General features: G+C 39.8%; 1 protein-coding gene across 1 annotated transcript in view; it reads left to right on the top strand.

The window, feature by feature from the left end:
• Nucleotides 1-22,284, top strand: part of ddah1 (dimethylarginine dimethylaminohydrolase 1) — a 69,716-nt gene that overhangs the window by 38,508 nt on the left and 8,924 nt on the right. Inside the window, exons 2-4 of the mRNA XM_034147468.1 lie at nucleotides 11,929-12,028; nucleotides 14,085-14,158; nucleotides 18,865-18,984. Coding sequence (XP_034003359.1) covers nucleotides 11,929-12,028; nucleotides 14,085-14,158; nucleotides 18,865-18,984 — 294 coding nt within the window. The remainder of the gene's footprint in view (nucleotides 1-11,928; nucleotides 12,029-14,084; nucleotides 14,159-18,864; nucleotides 18,985-22,284) is intronic.

Genomic DNA, 22,284 nt, shown 5'->3' with positions numbered 1-22,284 from the left:
AAACCGGAAGTTAACCTAAATTACATTTAAGACATACAATTGCAACGAAAGTAACAAAAACAATGTAATATCCTTTTCAGTTTCACAGAACACAAATTGTACTATAATACGATGGCTACACGACAGCATTGCGAGGGCTTCACGTAATCGTGTTGCCTTCCATCGGGCAGCTTCTTGTTTCCTTTGTATTGTCTTCGTGAGGTCAAATGCCCGATGGCACCGATGATCACACGAAGTAAAGACGAAGATGACACGATTTGACAAGATGCCCTCACGATGGCCTTATGAAGGGCAAAATGGACACACGAATTCAACACGAAAATGAACCTTCGCAAGGTCTTTCGGCATATTTTGGCATGCCAAAGATTTTGCCACCACTCACGAAGTTGCTGCCGGAGCCTGAGAAACTCCACCGGCGGTCATACGATGGCTTACGATGCCCTCACGAATGGCCCGATGTTGTTACGATCAGAGCCGAATTTGAACATTTCCTTTATCGTGTGTCCATCTGGTGTCAATTTCGGGACAGTGTGACGCGGGCTTTAGTGGAATGAAGCCATCGAGATAGTGATAAATTATGTTATTTGCCTTGGTTGGGTTTCCCCATCAGAGGTTTATAGAGTAAACAAGTAACATGAAATACAGTATGATATTATGAAGATTAAACTCCTAATTAATTTAAAAAGGCTAAACCTAATTTTCTTATAATTATTGTCATCTGAACAAAAACGACAGACTTGTTTAGTATGATATATTCCAGAACCAAAGAAAGTTTGAATGTATGCTCAACTAATATATTTTCTTATTGTTTAGAAAATAATGGATACCAATTGGAAGGTTTAAATGGTTTGAAAATACATTCAAATGTCCATACATTGTTTGATACCATATATGTTGCAAAGTCCTAAGTATGATTGTTAGGTTTATACATTTATGGAAAACAGAATAAAAACATGTATAACAGCCACCATTTTGCTTTAAGTACTATGAACAAAACTTTGCTATATGCCCTTCTGCTCAGAAACAGACTTTATACTAAGCACATGGAGTGATTGAAATACGCAATGTGCTCATCTTGAAATCCTCGTCATCCCTCACTAGAGCTGTGGGTGGTCCTGTCAGCCCAGGTAGGCCAAAGGTGGCAACGAGTAGGATTTCCCACTGGGGTTTCCCTCAAGGAAAAAATAACAGGAGGAAAAAATGCCATACAACTTTTTCTGTGTGTTATTCTCAGTCATTAAATATTTACTACCAAAGTGCGTATACATACGTAAGGTGTTGGCCATTCTTTGGAATACTTTACTTTTTTCCAATTAGTGTCGTGAAGCACAGGAAATCGTGGTCATAAAAGTATTTTATTAGCATTGCTTGTGGTGGTATACCGTAGAGCTGAGTGACCTTGAGGGCAATGCAAGCTGTTCTTATTGAGTGAAAACAACCATTGCTGACGTCCATCCAGCCTGCATTGCAGACGTGTTTGTTGAAGTTGCCAAATATTTATTTTCCTAGAAAAGGAAGCAGCAATTCAGCATGAATTATTGGCTCTGAATGTAATGTGTAGTAAGTCTTCCCCTTCTGTGGTAGCTATGTTTTCACATGGCGTTTAGATGATGGGATATTAACTTTATCTGAACAATGCAGCCAGAATAGGGTGAACTTTAATATTCCATGAGGTAGGTGCGTTTATTGTCTTTTCCCCCTTGTTTGGGTATAGAGGTCCAGTCTGGGGGGGTCAAACCCAATAAATACGGAGGAGACGGTCCCAAGTGGAGATGTATTTACTGAAGCTCCCTCTGTTTTTCCCCATGGTGGAGGCTAACATCTATACGTAACCAACAGCCTCCATCCTTCTGCTTTCCAGAAGTTCCTAGCCTGCAGCTCTTCTGTATTTGTGGAGCCGTCACAGTGAGAGGTAGGCAGCCGACACATTCTTTACAACCCTGCTGATTGGAGCGAACACTTTATTTGCTCTGGGACGGATTCCTATTTCTGTTTATTTATGCAGTACTCAGCTCTGCTTGTGTGTCTCTCTATGCGAGTGAGTTCTGTGATCAAGTACGGTGTTATGGTACAAGTTGTTACAAAAAACACTTCTGCTTTATTTGTAACATTTCAGAATATTTTTCATTCACTTCACATTCCTGCATATTTTGCTTCTAATTCCTGATGTGTCCTGGTTCAAATTGTGCAGGGTTCGTTTTCTTGGTAACAGAGATAACACTCTTAAAGGCTAAGAGTGTTATCTAACAGTGATTCTTAAATACATGTTCTACAGAGGTGCTCCTTAATCTGTAATCATTTCTAAGAACCAGAACAAGGCTTATCAGTCACATCTATTGTGATGTGTAAGCAGTTTTATGATCTTCCTAGCTTTAAAAATTCATTTAGAAAATTGGACCCAGATCCTTTGTGCTTTGATCTTACTGAGGTGGATCATTTATATAACACTCTTGGATAGACCTTTCACAAAAAATTGAAACCACTATTTATATTTCTTGTAAGTGAATATTTTGTATCATCTCCCAAGGACTCTTAAGACCCACGTTCATTGAAATATTCAAAATGAGATGAATTATCCATTTAAAAATATAAGAAGAAGCTAATGAACAGCTACTGGAGCATTAATACAAACATGATTTACAGAGATTGTATCATTTTAAATTAGTTTCTACATTGCTGGTCATCCACTCATTTATTATTACATGAAGGGTACATCAGCCTTTCTCAGCTCTCTTAAATGCAATTAAGTCTCACACACAGACCATATGCTCTTATAAAACTAAATACCCTCTATTAAAAATTAGGGGGTTAATGCCTTCATTTTTACTTTGTTCTTCCCTCTCTTATAGTCTTGTCAAATGATGTGTGTAATACTGGCCTTGCTGCTATTGCTAACTCTTTAAATGTTTCTAAATAGGACTTTAGTTTGGCATTTTCCTCCTCGGAGCCCTGATATCCTGGGAGCCCCAAGTGAAAGCAATCTGACAGTGCAGTCGGTTTGGCAGAAAACAGCTCTTTTACCGAGGCAGCCTGCCAGATCCATGTGGTTGATGTGGTGCTGGGGTCTTTAGATCTGCTACTGTTAACTATGAAAGCCTTCACGTTGACCCACTTCTCAACATTTGTGTAATCCTAAAGCAGAGGGGTATGGGCGGAGGGATGCCATGGCTTTGTAATCCACAGGTATGTTCCAACATACACCTTGGATTTGCTTGGATAACACAAGGACAGGCCGTGGGGGGTTTGTTTTCTCTTGGCTGCCATTAAGTGAGTCATTTCATACTTTTGTTACAGGCAGTGATAGTGTGACGCTTTGCAGTAAGTTCCCTTTAGGAATGTACCATTTGATCACCATGACAGCATCAGACTGGGCCCTTTTTACCATGCACTTCCTGTGTGACTCCTTTATGATTGCTTGTTGTGTTCTTTGTGCTAACTATTCCTGCAAGTGGACTGGAAATAAATCATTTTGTAAAGATTTCCAATGGGAAAACTTTCAACTTTCATATTACTTTTATGTGCATTCTCTATATGGTTAGTGTGTGAATTTGCAATCGGGTTAGGGTTAACCCTAACCCAAGGATGTGTAAAAGGTGTATGAATGTAAGAACAGCCTTTTCAGAACCCCATTACAGATTATAAAGATATCCAATTGTTAAGCCTTCAGGTACTCTTTGCAAAGAAGCCCTGTAAGGCCTCATTTACACGGAAACGCAAATGAAACGAACCGAATTCGATATAAAAAAAGTCTTCCGTTCACACGGATACGGCTCAATAAACGTGTCCCTTCACACGTGGCCGCTCGACCCGCTGGAGACGATGTAGTACATATGCCGGGCCTGTAAGTGGCGCTGTACTTCCGCCACAAAATACACCAAAAGCAGCGAAGAAGACCCCCGAGCATGGTTGCCTGGTTGCCCTTCTGTTTATTCTCTGCGGTGGATTTAGCAACATGTAGTTCATGTAATTCTCCATGTCCACTTGTTGCTGATGGTTGTGGTAGAGGAGCTGTAGATTTTGCACTAACATCTGTAGCATGGTCAGTAGCAGTAGCAGTAGCTACTGACAGTAGCTACTGACCATGCTACAGCAGTGAGCAGCAGAGGCGGGGCTATGGCTTCATCGTCAGGGCTATGGCTTCATCGTCAGGGCCGACTCTAGCCGAGAGACTAGATCTAGGGGACTACAACTCTAAACACCCATATGAAAAAGATCGGTTTACATTTTAATAATCAAATAAGTATGTGAACATAACCAATAACCTACCATAGCCAATAACAAATAAATGTAACTTATTTTATTTTTGTTGTTCATTCATATCTTATTTTACCTAGTTAACATTTATTTAGTAATGCAATTTTTTATTTCTCCAGTTTTAAACGATATCTTTGGTTTACTGTCCTACATACATTGAAATTATTTCAAACCTGTTTATCCCAATAATTATAAAGGAGTGCCTTGGAAATATGTGTTTACATAAATTGTGATCAAAACGTTTGAGACCCACTGAGATAACTTAGACTAAAGTTAACTTTCTAAACACTCAAGAGTCTTTTACCTCACTGAGCTGAGGTTATCAGCGTCTCAGTCTGTCAGGAGAGAGCTCCCCTCCACCTTTGTTGTAGAAACATCTTCTTCTTATATCCGTTAGCGCAGCTAGCACCAGGTACTAATAACAACAGCGCCGGTACCTCGCTCTCACGCTCACTCGCACTTTGGCTGTAAGCAGCGGGGGCCAGATAAGCCAACATCCCCCACTTTCATCACTTACAGCGCCCATCGTACAGGGCAAATGAAAAGTGTAACCGTGAAAAGGGTGTTACATTTACTTAATTATGAATGTTGTTACATCAAGGCCGAAAATTAGGATGAGCACCAACGGTCAAAAATGTTTTTCCCCCTCCCAGAGCTGCCAGCGCAGCGCCCCCCCAGATCTGGCGCCCTAGGCGAACATCTATAACGCCAATGCTAAGGACCGGCCCTGTTCTTCGTTATCAGGAAAATGATCGTATAGGACGTACACACAGAGCCGTTTGGCCCCCCAGAGCGTTCCGTCCGCAGATCTATCCACCTTGGGACCCATTATAATTTTAGGGGTCCGTTTCCGCGGTTCCGTTACGGCCTCGTGTGAACGAACGTGCTATACGAAAGAGAAAAGTAGCGGATACAACCCGTTTCGTTCCCGTGTAAACAGCACATAAAACTGCTGCTTCTAGCAAACTTTTGACAAATCTATAATTGAGCTACTTAATCGCACAACAATGGTAGTTGTCTTTTTGCATTCTCCTTGACGTCAGAGACGTAATACCTGAAAGGTTTAGATCTTTATCCTCTTATCCTCCTTGTTCCTGAATAGCTAATGGTATTTGTGCATTTATGTCAAATTCCACTTAGTGGATTTGCCTGAAATGCAGCCATTATTCCCCTTCTGTATTTTGCTGGTCTTTGAACTTTCCTCGGCATTCGGCCTCTGCTATCTGTTACGATCCTCTGTACCATGGATGTCCAGCCAAACCCTCAGCTATGACGCACAAACCCCCCCGTTCAAACTTGTGCCTATATGTCATTGTCAATACAAGAAAGCCCTTGTTTTGTGTTTGTGTTTAAACACAGCTCATTGAAACAATATGTTGCCGGTTTTGACAGATTGTTTTTGAGAAGCCCATAAGCTGGAGTCATTAGTTTATTAGCAATGGATCAAATTACGATTTTAGTCCTTAACCTGTTAAGCCCGAGAGACCCCGGTACCGGGGCACTGCCGCAACATCTTGCAGGAAACAGTGTCTGAGGGCATGTTCATTTAATAAAACTATGAATGTTTTATATCCATGTAATGGGAAGAAACTCATCTAACTGATCTTTTTTTTTTTTTTTTTTTAAAAGAAAACCCACAATGCTAACACTGAGCCTCTGAATTAGCAACAAGCTAAAAATGCTAACACCTTACTGCACCGAAAATCACTCACAAAACCTTATTATTTATCTGTTCTCTACATCCATGACATCGTTTCACATCGTGAGGTGACACAGAATCGATGGACACCCACATTATCACTGAATTATACGAAATGGCGACGTTATAAGCAAAAACGGACATCAAAACAGGTGACGCTAGGTAGCTAAAAATGCTAACATTTTTACCTTGGCTCTGTAGTCTCTCCAAAGTGGTCTTCAATGGCATTAAAACAATAAAAACGCTGCTGAAGTTAATCCATAGGTTAATCCAATGTGTCTGTGTCCCTTTGAAATTATTTCTGATAATCCATAAGCTTTAAAACTGCTTTTCCGTTTCCAGATGTCAAAGCTAGAGATACAGTAGGTTCACTCTGATGCTAAATTACATGCGCAAAGCCCCCACCGTTTTGTTTCACAATGAGTGTGTGTGGGGGACTCCCCCTTCGATTCTATTGGCTCTAACAGTCAGAAAGATGTGTCAACCATCGAAATCGAGCAAGGGAAGCCAGAGATATGGAAAATCCACCCAAATGACCCCAGAAGTGGTTTCTTTTTGCTAAATCTCTCTAAAAAGGTCAAATGTCACTTGTTTTGCATCAATCTTGATACAGGGTACTTATTATATGTTGTACTTTGGATTCCTAAAGCTTTTAGTCTACTAACCCATCATCCAAGGGTGGTTTTCACTATAAGTAAAAAAGAATATTTGGACGGACACTATAATTTACAGTTTTTTACTATGTCAAATCTGAATTTTCTTTAAAATAAAAAACATCTATATTGATTCTGACTTTTCTACATCCAACTCACAGGTTTATCATTACTTTGAGAACTAAGATTATTAATTTAACCCTTTTAGAAGGGAAGATATGGTAATTTGTTCTGGGAATGTCATTTTCGAGCCTGAGACCTGAAAAACAGGCTCAGGGCTTAACAGGTTAATGATGCAGGGAATGATCACTTGACCTTGCAGTTCATCTCAGGTCTATTGATTTTTGTATCATATTATTAACCTAACTGTTTTGGTTTACTCTTGCTCACTTCAAATCTCTCTCCTTATTCTACTTTACCATACACTACTCAAAACCAAAAGGCAGACACTGTTACCAATTAGCTGATAAACATAGGATATATCAGGGGATGGTTGGGACCAAAACAGAGCTGAAATGGTTGAACACATATTTACCAGGTGGCAAGAAACAAAACTCAGGCAAATGCAAATACTGTTCCATGTCTGCAGGATGGGAAAACAGGCAATTTGTCTACAAATGTTTGTGCCATGGCATTCTTTCAAAAATGTTTGGTGGGCCACCCAGTCCTCTTATAACATCCCTTTACTGTATGTACACAGAGCTTTAACAATTTTGACCAAATCCTTGCATAATGTCCTCTTTGTTGTCTCTACCAACCTTGTCTTGCATTATATGCCATTGGATTCATGCACTTTATAAACTCACAAACTGCAGCTGATAAGTGTCATTTAAAGAGGCTGACCTCCTTGCGTGTGAGGCTCAGAGGAATGCTGTGTCCCCATTATGTCGGAGCGTGGGACTCGTTGCCTGGTGTAGGGAAGCTACGATGACCTTCAGGAATGCTATTGTTGAGGAAACTATTCCCTTTCCAAATTCACCGTGCTCTATCAGACTGATGGTCCTTTTTAGCTGAATGCGATATCAACGGGTACCATGGGCGAGAGAATGGAGACGGGGTCCATAAAAAGCCCCAAATAAAAGGCTGTTCTCTCTGCTCCGTCTCCCTGTCCTGGGCTGGAACGGCAGGAATGTGGCAGGCAGACCGTCTAAATCTCAAAGCCTTTAGCCCCTAATGAATTTTAAAAGGCCTTTTTCATTCAAAGCAGGGTGCTGGCTAACAGCATGTCGCCTGGCCAAGCACTCAGGGGAAAAGGAGGAGAGAGGAGGGAAGAAGAGAGAAGCATAGAAAGTAGAAGGGAGAAGAGAGGAGGTTCTGGCAAAGTGAGTTGGCACCTAGGCAGGGTGAGGTATTGGATGTCCCTAACGGTAAGAGATAATAGGCCACTCTGCATTAGAAGCCACCTTAGAAGCATTCTTGACCCCGCCATGATGGTCGAGAGAGAATAAAGGGAATGTGAGAGATAAAGCAAGAAATCAAGATAGTGAAGGAGGAGAGGAAGAGAGAAAGGGAAAAAAAGGAAGAGAGACAGAGTTACTAAAGATGGTGTATTCTGCACGTCTGCACCTGTTGAAAGATTTGTTTGTCACTTTTTCAGAAGCACTCAGCTTAGTTTAGGCTGTATCAAGGACAACTGCTATCATTACTTACTGTACAGGCATGAAATTGACATCAATTGTCTCTAATTCTTGAGAGCAAAGCAAATACAGTAAATGATTCTGTCATTATGTTGAAGTAAGCCTCTAAAGACTACAACCCTATGCCGAAAATGTCCTCCTGTCTATTGAACCTTTACTCTATTTCTGCTTTGTCATACAGCTACAGTATGTGAGCTCTTTAACTTTGCAAAACAAGATAAGGTGATTGACTAAGACATACCAGACTTAATGATTGATGGACCTGCAATTGGTGTATGTACCCAAGGGATAGATTCACTCTCCTGTAAATGCAAAATGCCATTAGGAAACATTAACTTTAATAGCGGCCCTAATCTTCTGTGATTAGCAGTGTTTCTAAGGGGAGCTGTTAAGAACTAACAGTTGCATGCTTATTGTTTTTTCAATCATGAAGACAGCACTTAATACTCTTCCATGGCCAGTAGAAAGAAACATCAACACACATTCATTTTATTAGACTGATGCAGGTGAGGTTACATTCACTGGCTGCTTTATTGGAAAATGCCTTGATCCACCCATTCAGCTATTTATTGATGATTTAGATCGGATAATTGTAGGGGGTCATGTCCGGTCGAAAGGCCTCATTGAACCTTGAAGTGGATGTGTGACAGCAGGAAGAATGTGCACTCCTGCCAAATATGCACTCCTTCTTTAATGAATCTGTGTTTCTGCTACAACATGCTACTGACAGCTTCCAAATGTGCAGTTAACTACATCAAGAATGCAGGTCAGGAGGAGTGTGTTGTGTCAGGAGGGTTTTCTTGGCTTATGTCAGGCCTGTTTGTGCCAGCTGAAAATTGTTTAAACACCACAGCTAATGGAAACCTTTCAGTTGAGCAGGTGCATCCCTTTATGGCCATTTAAATACTTCCAGTGCAAAGGACATTTGCTTCAATGCTTCACAATTCCACAATCTCAAGCCATTAGACTTAGCATCATATGGGATAAGATTCAGCAACGCATAGCATTTTTGTTCAAGATTTGAGTGTTGCTACGCCGTCTGAAACTTAGATTGTTCGGGACTTTGAACACATGCTTTGGAGATAAAGTTATTCAATTATCTAAACATAAAATCGATTTATTTTGGTTCATTCTACCAAAAAAAATGTTGGTAGCCCAAAAGTTCCTCTCAACCATGTCCAATGCCTTTCCTGTCCAAATTGAGTTTGGCACAGTTGAAAAGCTAGCCAGCTAAATGGAGCTGAATCTCAGCAAATGCTCATTGTAAACATTTTGAGTTTAATAATTTATCTTTGTGTAGTCTATATCTATGCGGGACCATTCACAAACTGTAAACACAAGACCATTACCTCGCTACACTCAATCTTCCCTTAACTTGGAATGAAATGATACTAATTCATGATCTTTTTTTAAAATGTTGTTTAGCTCCTTCTAGCTCTTTTTGCTCCTTCTGTGTGTACTAAATAACTAGTCCAAGCAACATATTTATTGTGCCTGTGCTTAAGGACTAATTGATGTTCTCTACCACACACGCACACCGAGCAGATATCACACTGTTGTCTATGTAAAGGGGCCATTACATTTCCCATGGTGAAGGAGGGGCCTAAACACCCTTTGGGTCACATCACCTCCAGTGATGTCAGAGGAAATGCCAGAGAGCTGAGGTAAAGAGCTGCTTCATGCAGTCCTGCAGATTCTTGGGCAGACATCTACTTTGATAGTGGAGGCTGCAGTGTGCTACAGTACAGACAGAAGAAGAAAGAAAAATCAGTGGCTGATAATGTGGAGACAGCACAGTCTGTATATTCTGTGTGGTATTATTGGGAAAGGTCTTTCTCTGAAATGTATTTTAGTTTTGTACTCAATATGATCTGGACTGGGGAATAAATATTAGGCCTTTGCTCTCAAGCTTTGTTGTGAAATAACTAACATGGCTAATAGGCACAGACATGACAAATGAAGAATGTTAATATTTCCAGTGTTTCAACTGAGTTTCCTCATAAATGATGAATCAGTGGCGGAGTAGCAGCAAGGACTCCACAGCAATAGGTCACAAGACAAACCTAACACATTATAAACAAACATCAGAAGCACATTGTTTACTTAATCAGAATCAGTCTCAAATGTTTATTTGCCACCCAAAACACCTACAAACTTAACTCATTAATTGCAGATAGTTCCTTAGCGGTGTCCTGGCTTTGGATAATTAAATTGAGGGGGAAATTACCTCTAAACTTCACTCATTATGGTGCCCGCTGTTGCTTTAAGAGACCACTAATGAATCAGGAACCCAGTTACTTGGAAGGACGTTGTGTTCTTCCTGTTTAAAGAACAAACGTCAAGATGAGCAGAATTCTTTCAGATGAAACATTGAAAAGGAAAGACTGTCTGTCTTCTTGAAAGTGATTGGATTGGAAAGTTGCAACTGTGGCATGGTTATATAAAGGAAAGGTCATAGGAAAAAAAACTGCTGTATACATGTCATTATTGAACATAATCGCAGTTATGAGTTTAGTACACTAAACTAATGCAATCTTTTACAATAGTCTTGGATTAAATCAGACATGACATATTTATAATGTTCAGTTTTTGTTCAAACTGTCTTAGAGAGATGTTGAGTCAACTTTGAAATCATTTTGTAGGATGTAGATTGTACTTCTGTTAAACTGTATTGTACTATACAGAGAGGTGTTGCCTTGATATAAATGACTAGGTATAGCTAGTTACTTATTCCTTACTTGTGACTAAGTATTAAACCACAATGTATAAGTTCATAATCAAAGGAGAGTTGTGTAGTCTTTTATGCGCTTGCAGGCATTTATTGTGCTTTCTGGGAAGTGCATGCGTCTACCTGAGTGACCTCATGGTGTGGCCCTCCACAAATGAGGAGAAGCAGAAACATTGTGTTAGCCAAAAAGCTCAGTGAGCAGGCTGAGGTCATAGTGAGATAGGGCTTATGGAAACACTGATGCTCTCGCTAACATGACTGGCCTTGGAAACTACTCCCGCAGGAACCCCAAATACAGGACAGTAAAATCACATTGTGTGGTCAGACAGGAGAACAGACCAGCCAAAGTTCAGCCAAAAAAAAAAGACCTGCTCAATCCTCAGGTTTCCATTTAAGTCGAGAGGACATACAGGTTAAATGTGGTGTGCCCTTCATTTTCCATCCAGGGAATGCATTCCATAATTTATGTTGATCTTATCCGGGTGGCAGCCATCATTTTACTTCCTTCCTATAAATGTATGGAAAACAGATGACCCAGAACCTGAGGACAGGAAGAGGCTTTTTTAGAGTTTGTGTTAGTCCTTCAGCGTACCTATTTTCCACAGGCCCTGCCTTGTAAAAATGTTAACGTACTTCCTCCAAAATGACATCATTTCATGGCTCATTAAGTGATGTCATCGAAACCTGTTGGAGAAAAAAAAGGTTTTGTTTCAGCGCACTCAATCTCAGAAATCTGGGTATTGCTAAACACTGTGCCTTAAAGAAATCCAGTGTAAATCCTCAGCCTGATTTGTATCATCTTGTTTACAGATGTCTGATTAAAACCGAACCCTATCATAATAATCCTGGAGAGAGGAAATTCAGTGGTGTAGCTTACTCCACGTCATCACAGTTGTTTGTTTAATATCAGCAGATGTTTTAAGTGTATTTCTGTTTGTGTCCTTGTGGTTGTTCCAGACGGAGGCAATGAAAGCAGCTCTGAAGGAATTGAATCTGAACATCGTGGAAATGACTGATGAGAACGCCACACTGGATGGAGGAGATGTGCTTTTCACAGGTAAACTATGTTGCCTCGATCATTTTATTTTGTACAAATCAAAACAACGCGAGGCCCTCAACAAATACAAACATTCTACAAAAAACATAGTCGTCATTCTAGCTAAAGGGGTTGTGTCTTGTGGTTTCTCTAAATGAATGAAAGGTATATCACAGAAAATAGTAGTAAAGTGCTCTATTCGCCATTGAATGGATCAATTCTAAGATTCCAATTATTGCATCCAAGCTTAGTTCAATGTAGCATTGCTTTTCCAGTTGTTAGTTTAAACAATATCAGGAAGTAAACGTTGTTGGCAGAAACCTGAACAAAAACTCTGGTTCGCGTAAGCAGCTAGACAAAAAATGTTTTTCCATTTTGTTTTAATCATTGAGGTCAGTAATGACGTTGGTTCTCTCTTAGATCTTTCCCCGTGCAACCATAAACAAACTCAGAAATTCTCCGAACATAATAAAAAGTATTGCTAAGCAGGAACATAACGTACGTGTTTCTGATTGACATGCATCTGTGAAAATCGTCCAACCGGATCAGAATTTAGATTGAATCCCCATTTTATTAGAACTTTGCATGAACTTGTTGAATATAATCACAAAAAAAGGGATGTGATTGTAAACACAAAAATAAGAAGCAGTGGAAGTATGAGCCTCCGCAGTTTCAGCTTTCAAAACTTGTGTCTGTTTTTTCTGGATCCTCCACCAAAAATTCCTCTGGGTAACCTCGATGACTTGGTTCCTCGGTGCAATAAGCAGAATGTCCCTTGAAAAATATTCTGTTGCAAAAACATTGTGTACCATGTTCAAATCAAATCAGCTGGACCTCTTAACATGGGCCTCTTCTCTTTAGCATTAGTAAATACAATTTAGTGAGGGCAGAGAATTGTGGGCCCCGTCATGTGGTGAGTTAAAGTGTGTGTCAGTATCTTCTACACCGTGCAGGCCACAAGGAAAAAGCATGGTGCACCTAATTGGCTCATTTTGTAGAGTCTCAGCAGTGTGGAGCCCTTCCCTGAGCGCAGTGTGCTGCTGCAGCCGAGCCAGGATCTCAGGGCTCTGCCTGCCTGCGCCCCACCAGACTGACCACAGCTGGCGTTTCCCACAGGCAGGCATAGAGTACACAGTGTGGTGCTGCAGTGTTCACCTCATGTAGCTCCACAGGCTCACTCTACGGCTGTTGTTCTACGACTTCTGGACTTAAGTTAGTCTTTGCAGATTCCAGAACTTTTTAGTTGTCTCATGTTGAGATGTCTAGATGTTAAAGGTCACCTATTATGCAAAATCCACTTTTTCATGTATGTTATACATAAATATGTGCTGTGTAAAGAGATTATGAAAGTGTCAGGAAAAAAGTTTAAACTCTCTTTTTGTCCTGATCCATTTATATAAAATCCTGTCTGAAAATGAGCAGATCAGATTTTGGCCACTTTGTGATGTCATAATGGGTTTTTTTTGGCTTGTGTAACCATTAGCAAATAACCAACCAAGGTAACCCCGGCCCACCTTATCACCTGAATCTCCTCCTAGAGCACCATTGTGTTTTTTTTTAACCAAATATCTCTCAGAGGGGCGTGGGGAGTGGCTCCTTATTTTCATCTAAAGTAACAGACAGAGAATCAGCACTTTTGAAACAGGTCTGAAACAGAGGTGTTTATGGCATGCTACAATGGGTGATCTGTTTGGTATTTCGCTCGAAACACTTCAGAGACATGTTTTGTAAATAATATATTGATGAAAAAGAGTATAATAGGGGACCTTTAAACCTGTCAGTCTTATATTCCCCATGCTGGTATATTTTTTGCATTTGCATTTGTAGCATTACTTATTATTATTGTATGTATTTGGCAATTTGATGTACAGTTGTTGAAGCTTATTGTCTTTGATTGTTTTTTACTGTCTTGGACTATCTCTTGTGTATGTGTTTGTTGGTCTGTGTGGTGAGCTGCTGCATAGAATTGAACCTACATGTATTAATAGAGTTACATATTATTTCCTTAAATTAAAGTGAGTTGAATATAATTGGTAGTTGCTTACACAACTTCTGTGACGTCTTGTTCTTTCTTCAGGTCAAGAGTTCTTTGTGGGCCTTTCTAAGCGGACCAATCAGAAAGGAGCAGAGATCCTAGCAGATTGCTTTAAGGTGAGTTTTAATGGTGTGTTTGTGTGAAAAAGGTCCGGATCATAATTAATACTTCGTAAAAGTAACTGAACCTTGCTGAAAATGACTGCAGTAATTGTGTATTCAAGCCAAGCACAGCATAAATAAAGAACATAAGTCCTTAAGATATCTTTAATGGATTTAAATGGTCTTAACTTACATTAAGTGATATTTATAACCACTTTGGGGCAGCACAACTAACAGTAAAACAACACTCATAACACCTCATAAAGTTAAAATGGCGAACATTTTGCCTATTTACACATCTGGAGATACATTGTATCATTATTATTTAATTGGAGTTTGGCATTATGCAAGTCCAATATTCACACTTCTATCCGCTATATTTTGTTTTCCACCTAATCCTGAGGGCAATATCTCACTCTTTAGTAGCTAAATACTATTTTATTGTCTTTCTGACGTCTTTTGCTAGACAGGCAGCGTATAATGGGTTTTTAAAGTTTTTTTGTTGAAAAAATGTGCCTGCTGACAATGACACAGAACGCTGAGTCAACCACAATAGTTTTTGGTTGGTTACACCAATACAATGAGCTGAAAAACTTTGTTATGTATTATAAAATACAGAAATGTATTGAATCTGTTGTTCTGGGCACTAAATGTAAAATAGTGAATACAATTCTTGCCATGAATATCCTTTCTTTAAAATATACAACCACCACTCTACCTTCTGTAGCCTCTTAAATGCACAAGCGTGCTGCGAGCAATCAGACATCCGAAACTTAGAGATAAATTGGTTATCAATCATAAAAGCTTGAGGATAGGAAGATAACAGCATCATCTCTCAATTTGTCTTGCTTTATTCATCCTCTTCTACCCACTGTACTCTCAAATCCCATTTACTCCTTCATCCATCTCTGCCGCACTGCTTCCTGTCCATTCATTCACCTCGGCCTCCATTTCTTCCGACTTCCAGTTTGTGTCAAGGCTACACTGTTTAGGGCAGGGGTCTGCAACCTTTTTGACCAAAAGAGCCATTTTGCCCCCTTTTCACCAATTTTTTTTGTCTGGAGCCGCAAAACATATTTGATAGCTTGATAGCTTATAAAGTTGTATTTATTGTTACATCATAGACACAAACTATTTATTACATTATAGAAAACTGTTTACCTCTAATAATAAACAAAGAACTCTTATAAGCAGAATTAAAATACACAGGCCTACTTTAAAATAAATCAACACAGCATTTGGGGGGTCCTCTGCACATTTGAAGAAAATGAATATAATTAAAATGGGCCCACTTTGAAATAAATAAAACATATAGCTGCACCCTAAAAAGAGTTAACTGATTGAATTATGACTGAAGATCGTCAGCTGTCTTCCTCTTCCGTGTTTTTCCTCCAATACGTAAAGGCTGCAGCACCTTTGACAACTTCTCTCCACATATCGAAAAAATATAGATATATGAAATATGAAACTATAGATTTGTGACTTATTTAAAGATCTTTGTCTAAGTCGGAACAAGTAAGGTCTGTGCTGAGTGCCACAGAGAGTGGTTTTGGCCTTCCATTGGATTTGTTGATGGTAAAATAAAATAAATCGATCACCAGCCTTTTTTTAAGTACACAACAGTATATAAGCCTGGTCTGTGTCTCTTTTCAACCCTTGTTGTTGTTGTTGTTGTTTTATATTTTAAACGGTTTCAATATTTTTTCTTTTTCGACTACTCTCTCAGTAATTACAATGCGCTGTGGCCTCGTTTTCCGCAACTGAGCTCAACAATCAACACTCCCACATGACACGCATCCAAAAGAAATATAGCGCAGAATATCCCAAACACCACTGAAACAACACAGATTCAGGCAAACTGGGAGAACGTGTACTTAGTCACGCAGCCTACAAACAGAGCCGCAGTGTGGGTCACCAACCCAGACTGATTCTATCTGTCTTGTTTACTGTTATTGCAATGTGAAGAGATTTCATACTGCAGACTGTATGCACTTGGATTTGCTCTGAGAGACTGAATCAAAAGAGAAAAGCGGGCTGACTCAGAAGTTCAGAGGTGGGTCATGGCATGAAGAGTTCAACACATTACGGTAACCTGAAAGGCCCGATGGCTGTGCTTCCTTCTTCCCATCTGTGTCTGATTTGAATTCCTCATGATGGATTTCTCCGCGTTTTCTTTTATCTTTGATAAGACAGAGCTTAATGATGCGTCTCCGGCAAATGACACTAGGAAAAATCACTAGAGCGTCCATTATTGTTTTTTCCGTTTTTTATCAGATTGATACCTGCTATCAATGTTGTTTTTTCCTTTCATTATCAAATTAAGGATCACTTTGTTGCCAGGTTTGTTTAGCACTCAACAACTGCATACAGATGTCAAAGCTCTTTTCTCTACGGTCCTTGCAGAGGTCAGATCAGGCCGTGCTATAGAATTGAATGAGTTTGTTCGTGAAGAAGTAATACAGAGGCCAAACTATTTATTTTCACCTGCAGATGTGTTGACTCCTAACTTGTACCAATAGGATTCAGACATAAACTCTGCCGAGTGAAGCCCAGTCTGTTCTGCTCCTGGGTTTTTCAGTAAGGTCTTTTCAGGTCACCACATGGCAGTAAATCCGCCTGTTAGTGCAGATCAAAAGCAACTCTGTCTCTTCCCTAAGGATTTATCTTGATAAGGAGAAAAAGCATTACTCATATTTCTAAATTTGCACTGCAAGAGAACTTCCTGTTCATGGATAAGGAGTGGAGGAAGTTCAGATTACATAATTCCCAATTGTCCTTTTGTTTCTTCAAAACAAGTGCCAGGAATGAGTTCAGGAAAACATCCAGAATGGAGTAATTTAAGTTTCTCCCGATTATCTGCCAAATGCTGTTCTGTTCACTCACAATAACTATTTCATTGAATCATAACGCTTTAATTGAGCTAATGATGCAGCACAAACACTGGCCCTGGAGAGTGTTAACATAAACTTGAATGGAAAATGTTACAAAAAAGTGTAACTATGGAAAATGTACACACTACTTTTGAAGTTATGAAGCTAAGAGCTAAATTAACAATTGTAAAACATATTATGTGCTTAAGAAAACACATGGATGTCAGTTCTTAGATGCAAATCAAAATGTTGTATGCTTATATAAAAGTATTCACGTAAAATCAGGGAGGTAGGTCATGGAAAATAAGCCTGAAGTCATATCCTATCATAATTCAAATTACAGCTCAGATTACAAATCTCTGTAGGACTCAACTCTGTCTTTTGCGATTTAACAAAAGGGTTCATGTTATTTCTAACTGTGGGTCCATGTATCAAAAGCTCAATTTGAAAGTAGTACATTTACGCAAAAAAAAAGTCAGCTATATGTTACAATATATATGTTGTTTCTGTTTAGTACACTCTAACATAATACTAAATATCCCTATGACCCTAGCTTTAACTATTGCTAACAAGGAGGCAAGCAACTGATGTTTCAATGAAGGGGTCTGCCAAAATCATCTATAAAAGGCTAAAGATAAATTATATACTGAAGGCGCTTTAAAAGTACTGTATATATGATCCTTTGCTGCACTAATATGCACCATATATCAATCCATACGGATGCAGTTTTAGACCTCCTTTGAGTGATGGGGTCCTGCTTGAACCCTTAAAAGTCTGCCATTGTTTTAACAGCTTTGGTCCTTTAGCATGAGATATTTTAATATGTATGACTTTCCTCATTGGTTTGAGCGTAGCTCAGGAGAAATGCCCCGATACATGTTGTAATGTTGTTTGCTCATGTTGCCAGGCTACTGTTAATTACTGTAAGTGTGTCAATACCATTCATTCAGAAATATAATCCATGCAGTCCTGATAAGGCAGGCTAGCTACAATGATGAGTGTTTTACTCTTTGTAACCCAAAAAGTTATTTGGAATCTAAAACTTTGATTGTTGAGTCGCAAACATGTATTATAATAGAGAAATGCTTTGTGTGAGTTACTTATCCAGAGCCAGTTGTATTACCTAGCAAAGCAATGTTCTGCTGTGTCTTAATGGTAAGTTTGTTCAAAAACTCTGGACTATACCTTTAGGATTTGAAACAAGTGTTCAAGGCCCTTTAAGATTTTAGGAAGTCTGTGTCATTTTCTATTCCCTTGTCGTTGTTTTGTAACCTCTCCATATTTGGTACACAACCTCCGGCAGCCAAAGAAAGCTTCTCCAATCAGGCTTCTACAAGTTTCTCTGTAATATACCTGTGAGCCCTGGGCTCAGGAACATCATCTCCCAGACACTCCTGCTGTTTCCGCCCCTGAACTGCCCAATACTTATTTTTAAAGGCCACTTTAGACCGAGTGCTCTTTGAATCTTTTATAAAAAACATAGCATCCCATAATTTCACCTACACCGACTGAATTTGCAGCGCTTTGTTGTGGTCCAAAAGGATTTTGAAGCATTGACACTGACAAAGGAGGAAATACACTTAATTTATAATCCCTGTACAATCCAACCCTTGCTTTTATATTTTTGTAAACTCAAGTAGGGAATTATCTAGATATAAATATAAATTATGTTATCACATGATCTTCATTTTTGACACCACAAACCCAAAGTATTTTAAATTGATTCCAGCTCTACAGTTTGACCATACTGTAGATATAGGTGTTTTTAATTACAATATATGTGTATTATCTGGGTCTGTCCTATCTTCATATTCAGTCTTTGCTTCACCTAATTGGATTGTGTTGTTGCAGGACTATGCTGTGTCGACCGTGCCTGTGCTGGAAGGGCTTCACCTGAAAAGCTTCTGCAGCATGGGAGGACCAGGCCTTATCCTCATTGGCTCCAGTGAACACGCACAGAAGACCCTCAAAGTATGGAGTTTGTATGAGTTGTATGTGCAGTAAAAGCATCATCCCATTGCTGTGCTTCCCCCAGCTGTAGTCATAGAAACCACTGAATCAATGTAATGGCATTGTTTTTATAACTATGACGCACATTGCAGCTGATTTTTTTTTGGTTGACTCTTGGCTTGACGCTGTTGGTATTAACGGCTCCATCCTTTTTTTTCTCCTGCTCTCCAAAGTATTCAGCAAGAATAACACTACAAGACAGGACATCACACGTGTTGATTCAGAGCAGACTCCCTTACTTACAACTCAATGGCTGTTTCCCACTGCAAGCACACTGAGACCACCTGCCACCTTAATCCTTCCTCATTCATTCATATTCTCAGCTAATCGGAGGGGATCGCTACAGACGCTCTCACTCCAGCTCGAATTACAAAGATATTGTCCTTGCATTTAACAGCTTGAGCTCGTTATCGCATAAAAGGCTTTCTGAATCGATTGCTACAAAAGTCCTCGAAAAAGAAACCAGGGAATGCTAAAGGACTAAAGGACCCTTAAGGAGACACACATAGGATAGTAAGGTTCAGTCCATTCCTCTGAAGGAATTATCCCATAAAATGTACAACCATCAACACATAGGACTGTATGTGAACTTAATACGGCACATAGGGGTAAATGCAGGTTAATATGTACATCAATGTTGTGTTTACACAGCAATGACACACGGGTAATATGTTTGATTTAAAAAGTAATGACACACACACACACACACACACACACACACACACACACACACACACACACACACACACACACACACACACATATACTTGGCCTTTAAAGGTCCTTGCTGGCAGGACCTTTCATTTGCCTCCTAGTGTGATATCTCCCCCTACTGGCCCAACTCCACAGAAGGTTACTTTAAGTCAAGTGAAAGCCATTTGGTGTATGTCAGAAGGGGCAATTGAAACCAGACCATCTGACAGCACATCCCAACATACTTTATAGAGCAGCACATGGTCAGACTTGCTGGTTTTGTATGCATGTTTGCATTGCGGAAGTGTACACAAGACGTCAAGAATGTATGCATTACCACATGTTCTCATAAATTCTATATCCCAGCATCGACTCATTAAAATTCCTGCCTGTTTGATCAGACCAGAGATTAGCTGCCAGGGCGAGGAGGGGCCGTCAGCGAGACTAAATGACAGACTCCTCGCTTTCTAATTACAGCTTACGTCACCCTCTCTTGGAGCAATTAGCTCCTGTTTTAAAGGACCTTTAACGACCGTGGATGTGTAATTAGGTAATGTTCTCGTTGTTGGGGTGTGAGGTGAAATCTCATGAATGCTGTTTTAATTAATTCAAAGTGCTTGTGTTGGATGTAAATGCAGCTCTTATGGCAATGAGGTTGTATACCCTTGGACTAAGACAATGTGAACCAATTCAAGCTGGAGCCTGACTAATTCAAACAGTCTTTAGGGAGCTAGAATGTTGCTGCTATAAAATATTCAGTTAAGAAAAGAGACCCTGGCCTGTTGGCAGAGTGAGTCCAGAGGACAAGGTCTGTATATGTATATCTCACTGACATCTGGTTAATAAGGCTGTTCATTTTCACTCTGTTCAGCAGTTTGGCTTTGTCTCTATCCGGGATGTGTGCTCAGAATGTGTATAAGTGTACGCCATGTGTAGTCTCCAGTCTGTGTTTAGCTCTCCCATGGATGGGAATACACGTTGACCGGATGGATTTCATCATCCATGCCGCTGTCACTGCCAAACTTCACTCATGAAGTCATCATCCCAAAATACTGCCTCCTGTCAGAGGCTGCAGCACCCACTCCCTGTTCCCTCTCACACCTCCCTCCCTATAGCAGAGGCCAGATCTAGTTTGCCAGAGAGCCCTTCATTCACTCAGCCCTTGTTTGATTCATGAGGTCATTCTTCTTGCCTGGTCAGGGCTTTGTCTTCACATCAAGGACTTTTTCTTTAAAACACAACAAGATGACAACCCTGTAAAGGTTGTATTCAGAATGGTGATATTTGATAAACACATTGATGCGTTATCTAGTACTTTATGCTGTTGATTATTTAGATATAGGTCTAGGAATTGTGGCTTTATTTCTTCCAGGGAAGTGATTTACTTAACCCTGAGGGAATGGCAATCTAATCTATAGTTTTGAGACATTTAGTTCATTGCTGGACAACTGACTAAAGGACATTGTGTTTCCTAGTGTCACACCGTTATCGTGGCTAAGAAAAATGGATGAGCTAGGCAGCCTGTTTCATATCAGGAAAAGGACCATATATGGCATCTGAGAACTGGCTTTCCTCACTGATGATGTTATTGAGTTTGTGAGTCAGCTGCGTAGTCCAACAGTATCGAAAGTAGCGAAATAAACATTTATCTTACATCAACAGTAACCATTTGTATTTCCCCTCCAGTAGTTGGAAGTGGCCTCAAGTATGATGTGTCATGCTGCTGTTGTTCATCACTGAAAAAAGTATTGTAAAACTTTTAAAGGCTTCCTGGGAAGGATTACCACAATGAGCATTATACAGATTATCTTGATGAACACTGTGAGCCGCATCAGGTCCAGAAAATGTGTCAATGTATTTGTTAACTGGGGGAGATTGCCCAGAGGGGATTTAATTACCTTCCAGTAAATATTTTGTTTCAGCAGCTCTGACTGAGCACATTCTGCTGCCCAGTTACCACTCGGTGTATTAACTGGACCCCGGCAACAGCCCAGATGTAGGTTGATGCTGATTGGCTGAAGCTTTTATGTCTGGTCGATGGCCAGGGTGATGGTGTACTGTAGAAGTCTTGGTTGTCCATTTTCACCACAAATTTGAAGCATAATAATAATGACAGGCTGACGATTGATGTTAGCAAAACATCTGGAAATCTTGCCCAAAAATGTCTTAAAATCATACCGTAGCCAAGATAATCCTACCCTTAATTGTGTATTTCTTGGGCCTGAGATAAAAAAACAAAAAAACATCTTCAGTATTAATAATACATGAGATAGTTATCTGGCCTTATATAGAACAGTAATACCCCTAGGCATTGATGCCAGGAGAACAAACTGTTCCATCATTCAGGTGAATATCTCAAGATTTATTTGCATTTCATGAATCAGAACATTAAAAAACCCACAATGAGCTGTAGGACATATTCCTTAAACCTATAGTTGTTTTGGGTGGGGAATAAGATGTATTTGGGACTCTGAGTGAAGCAGGAACTGTGATATTTGGTAGAGTCAACGCTTATTCTCCCCTCTACCATTTTTTATCCCGCTGTGTGAGAGACAATGTTAGCGGTCA

This window comes from Trematomus bernacchii, unplaced genomic scaffold, assembly GCF_902827165.1.
Source record: "Trematomus bernacchii unplaced genomic scaffold, fTreBer1.1, whole genome shotgun sequence".
Taxonomy (NCBI): Eukaryota; Metazoa; Chordata; class Actinopteri; order Perciformes; family Nototheniidae; genus Trematomus; species Trematomus bernacchii.
The sequence above is the reverse complement of the archived record's forward strand: the minus strand, read 5'-3'. Positions and strand labels throughout refer to the sequence as shown.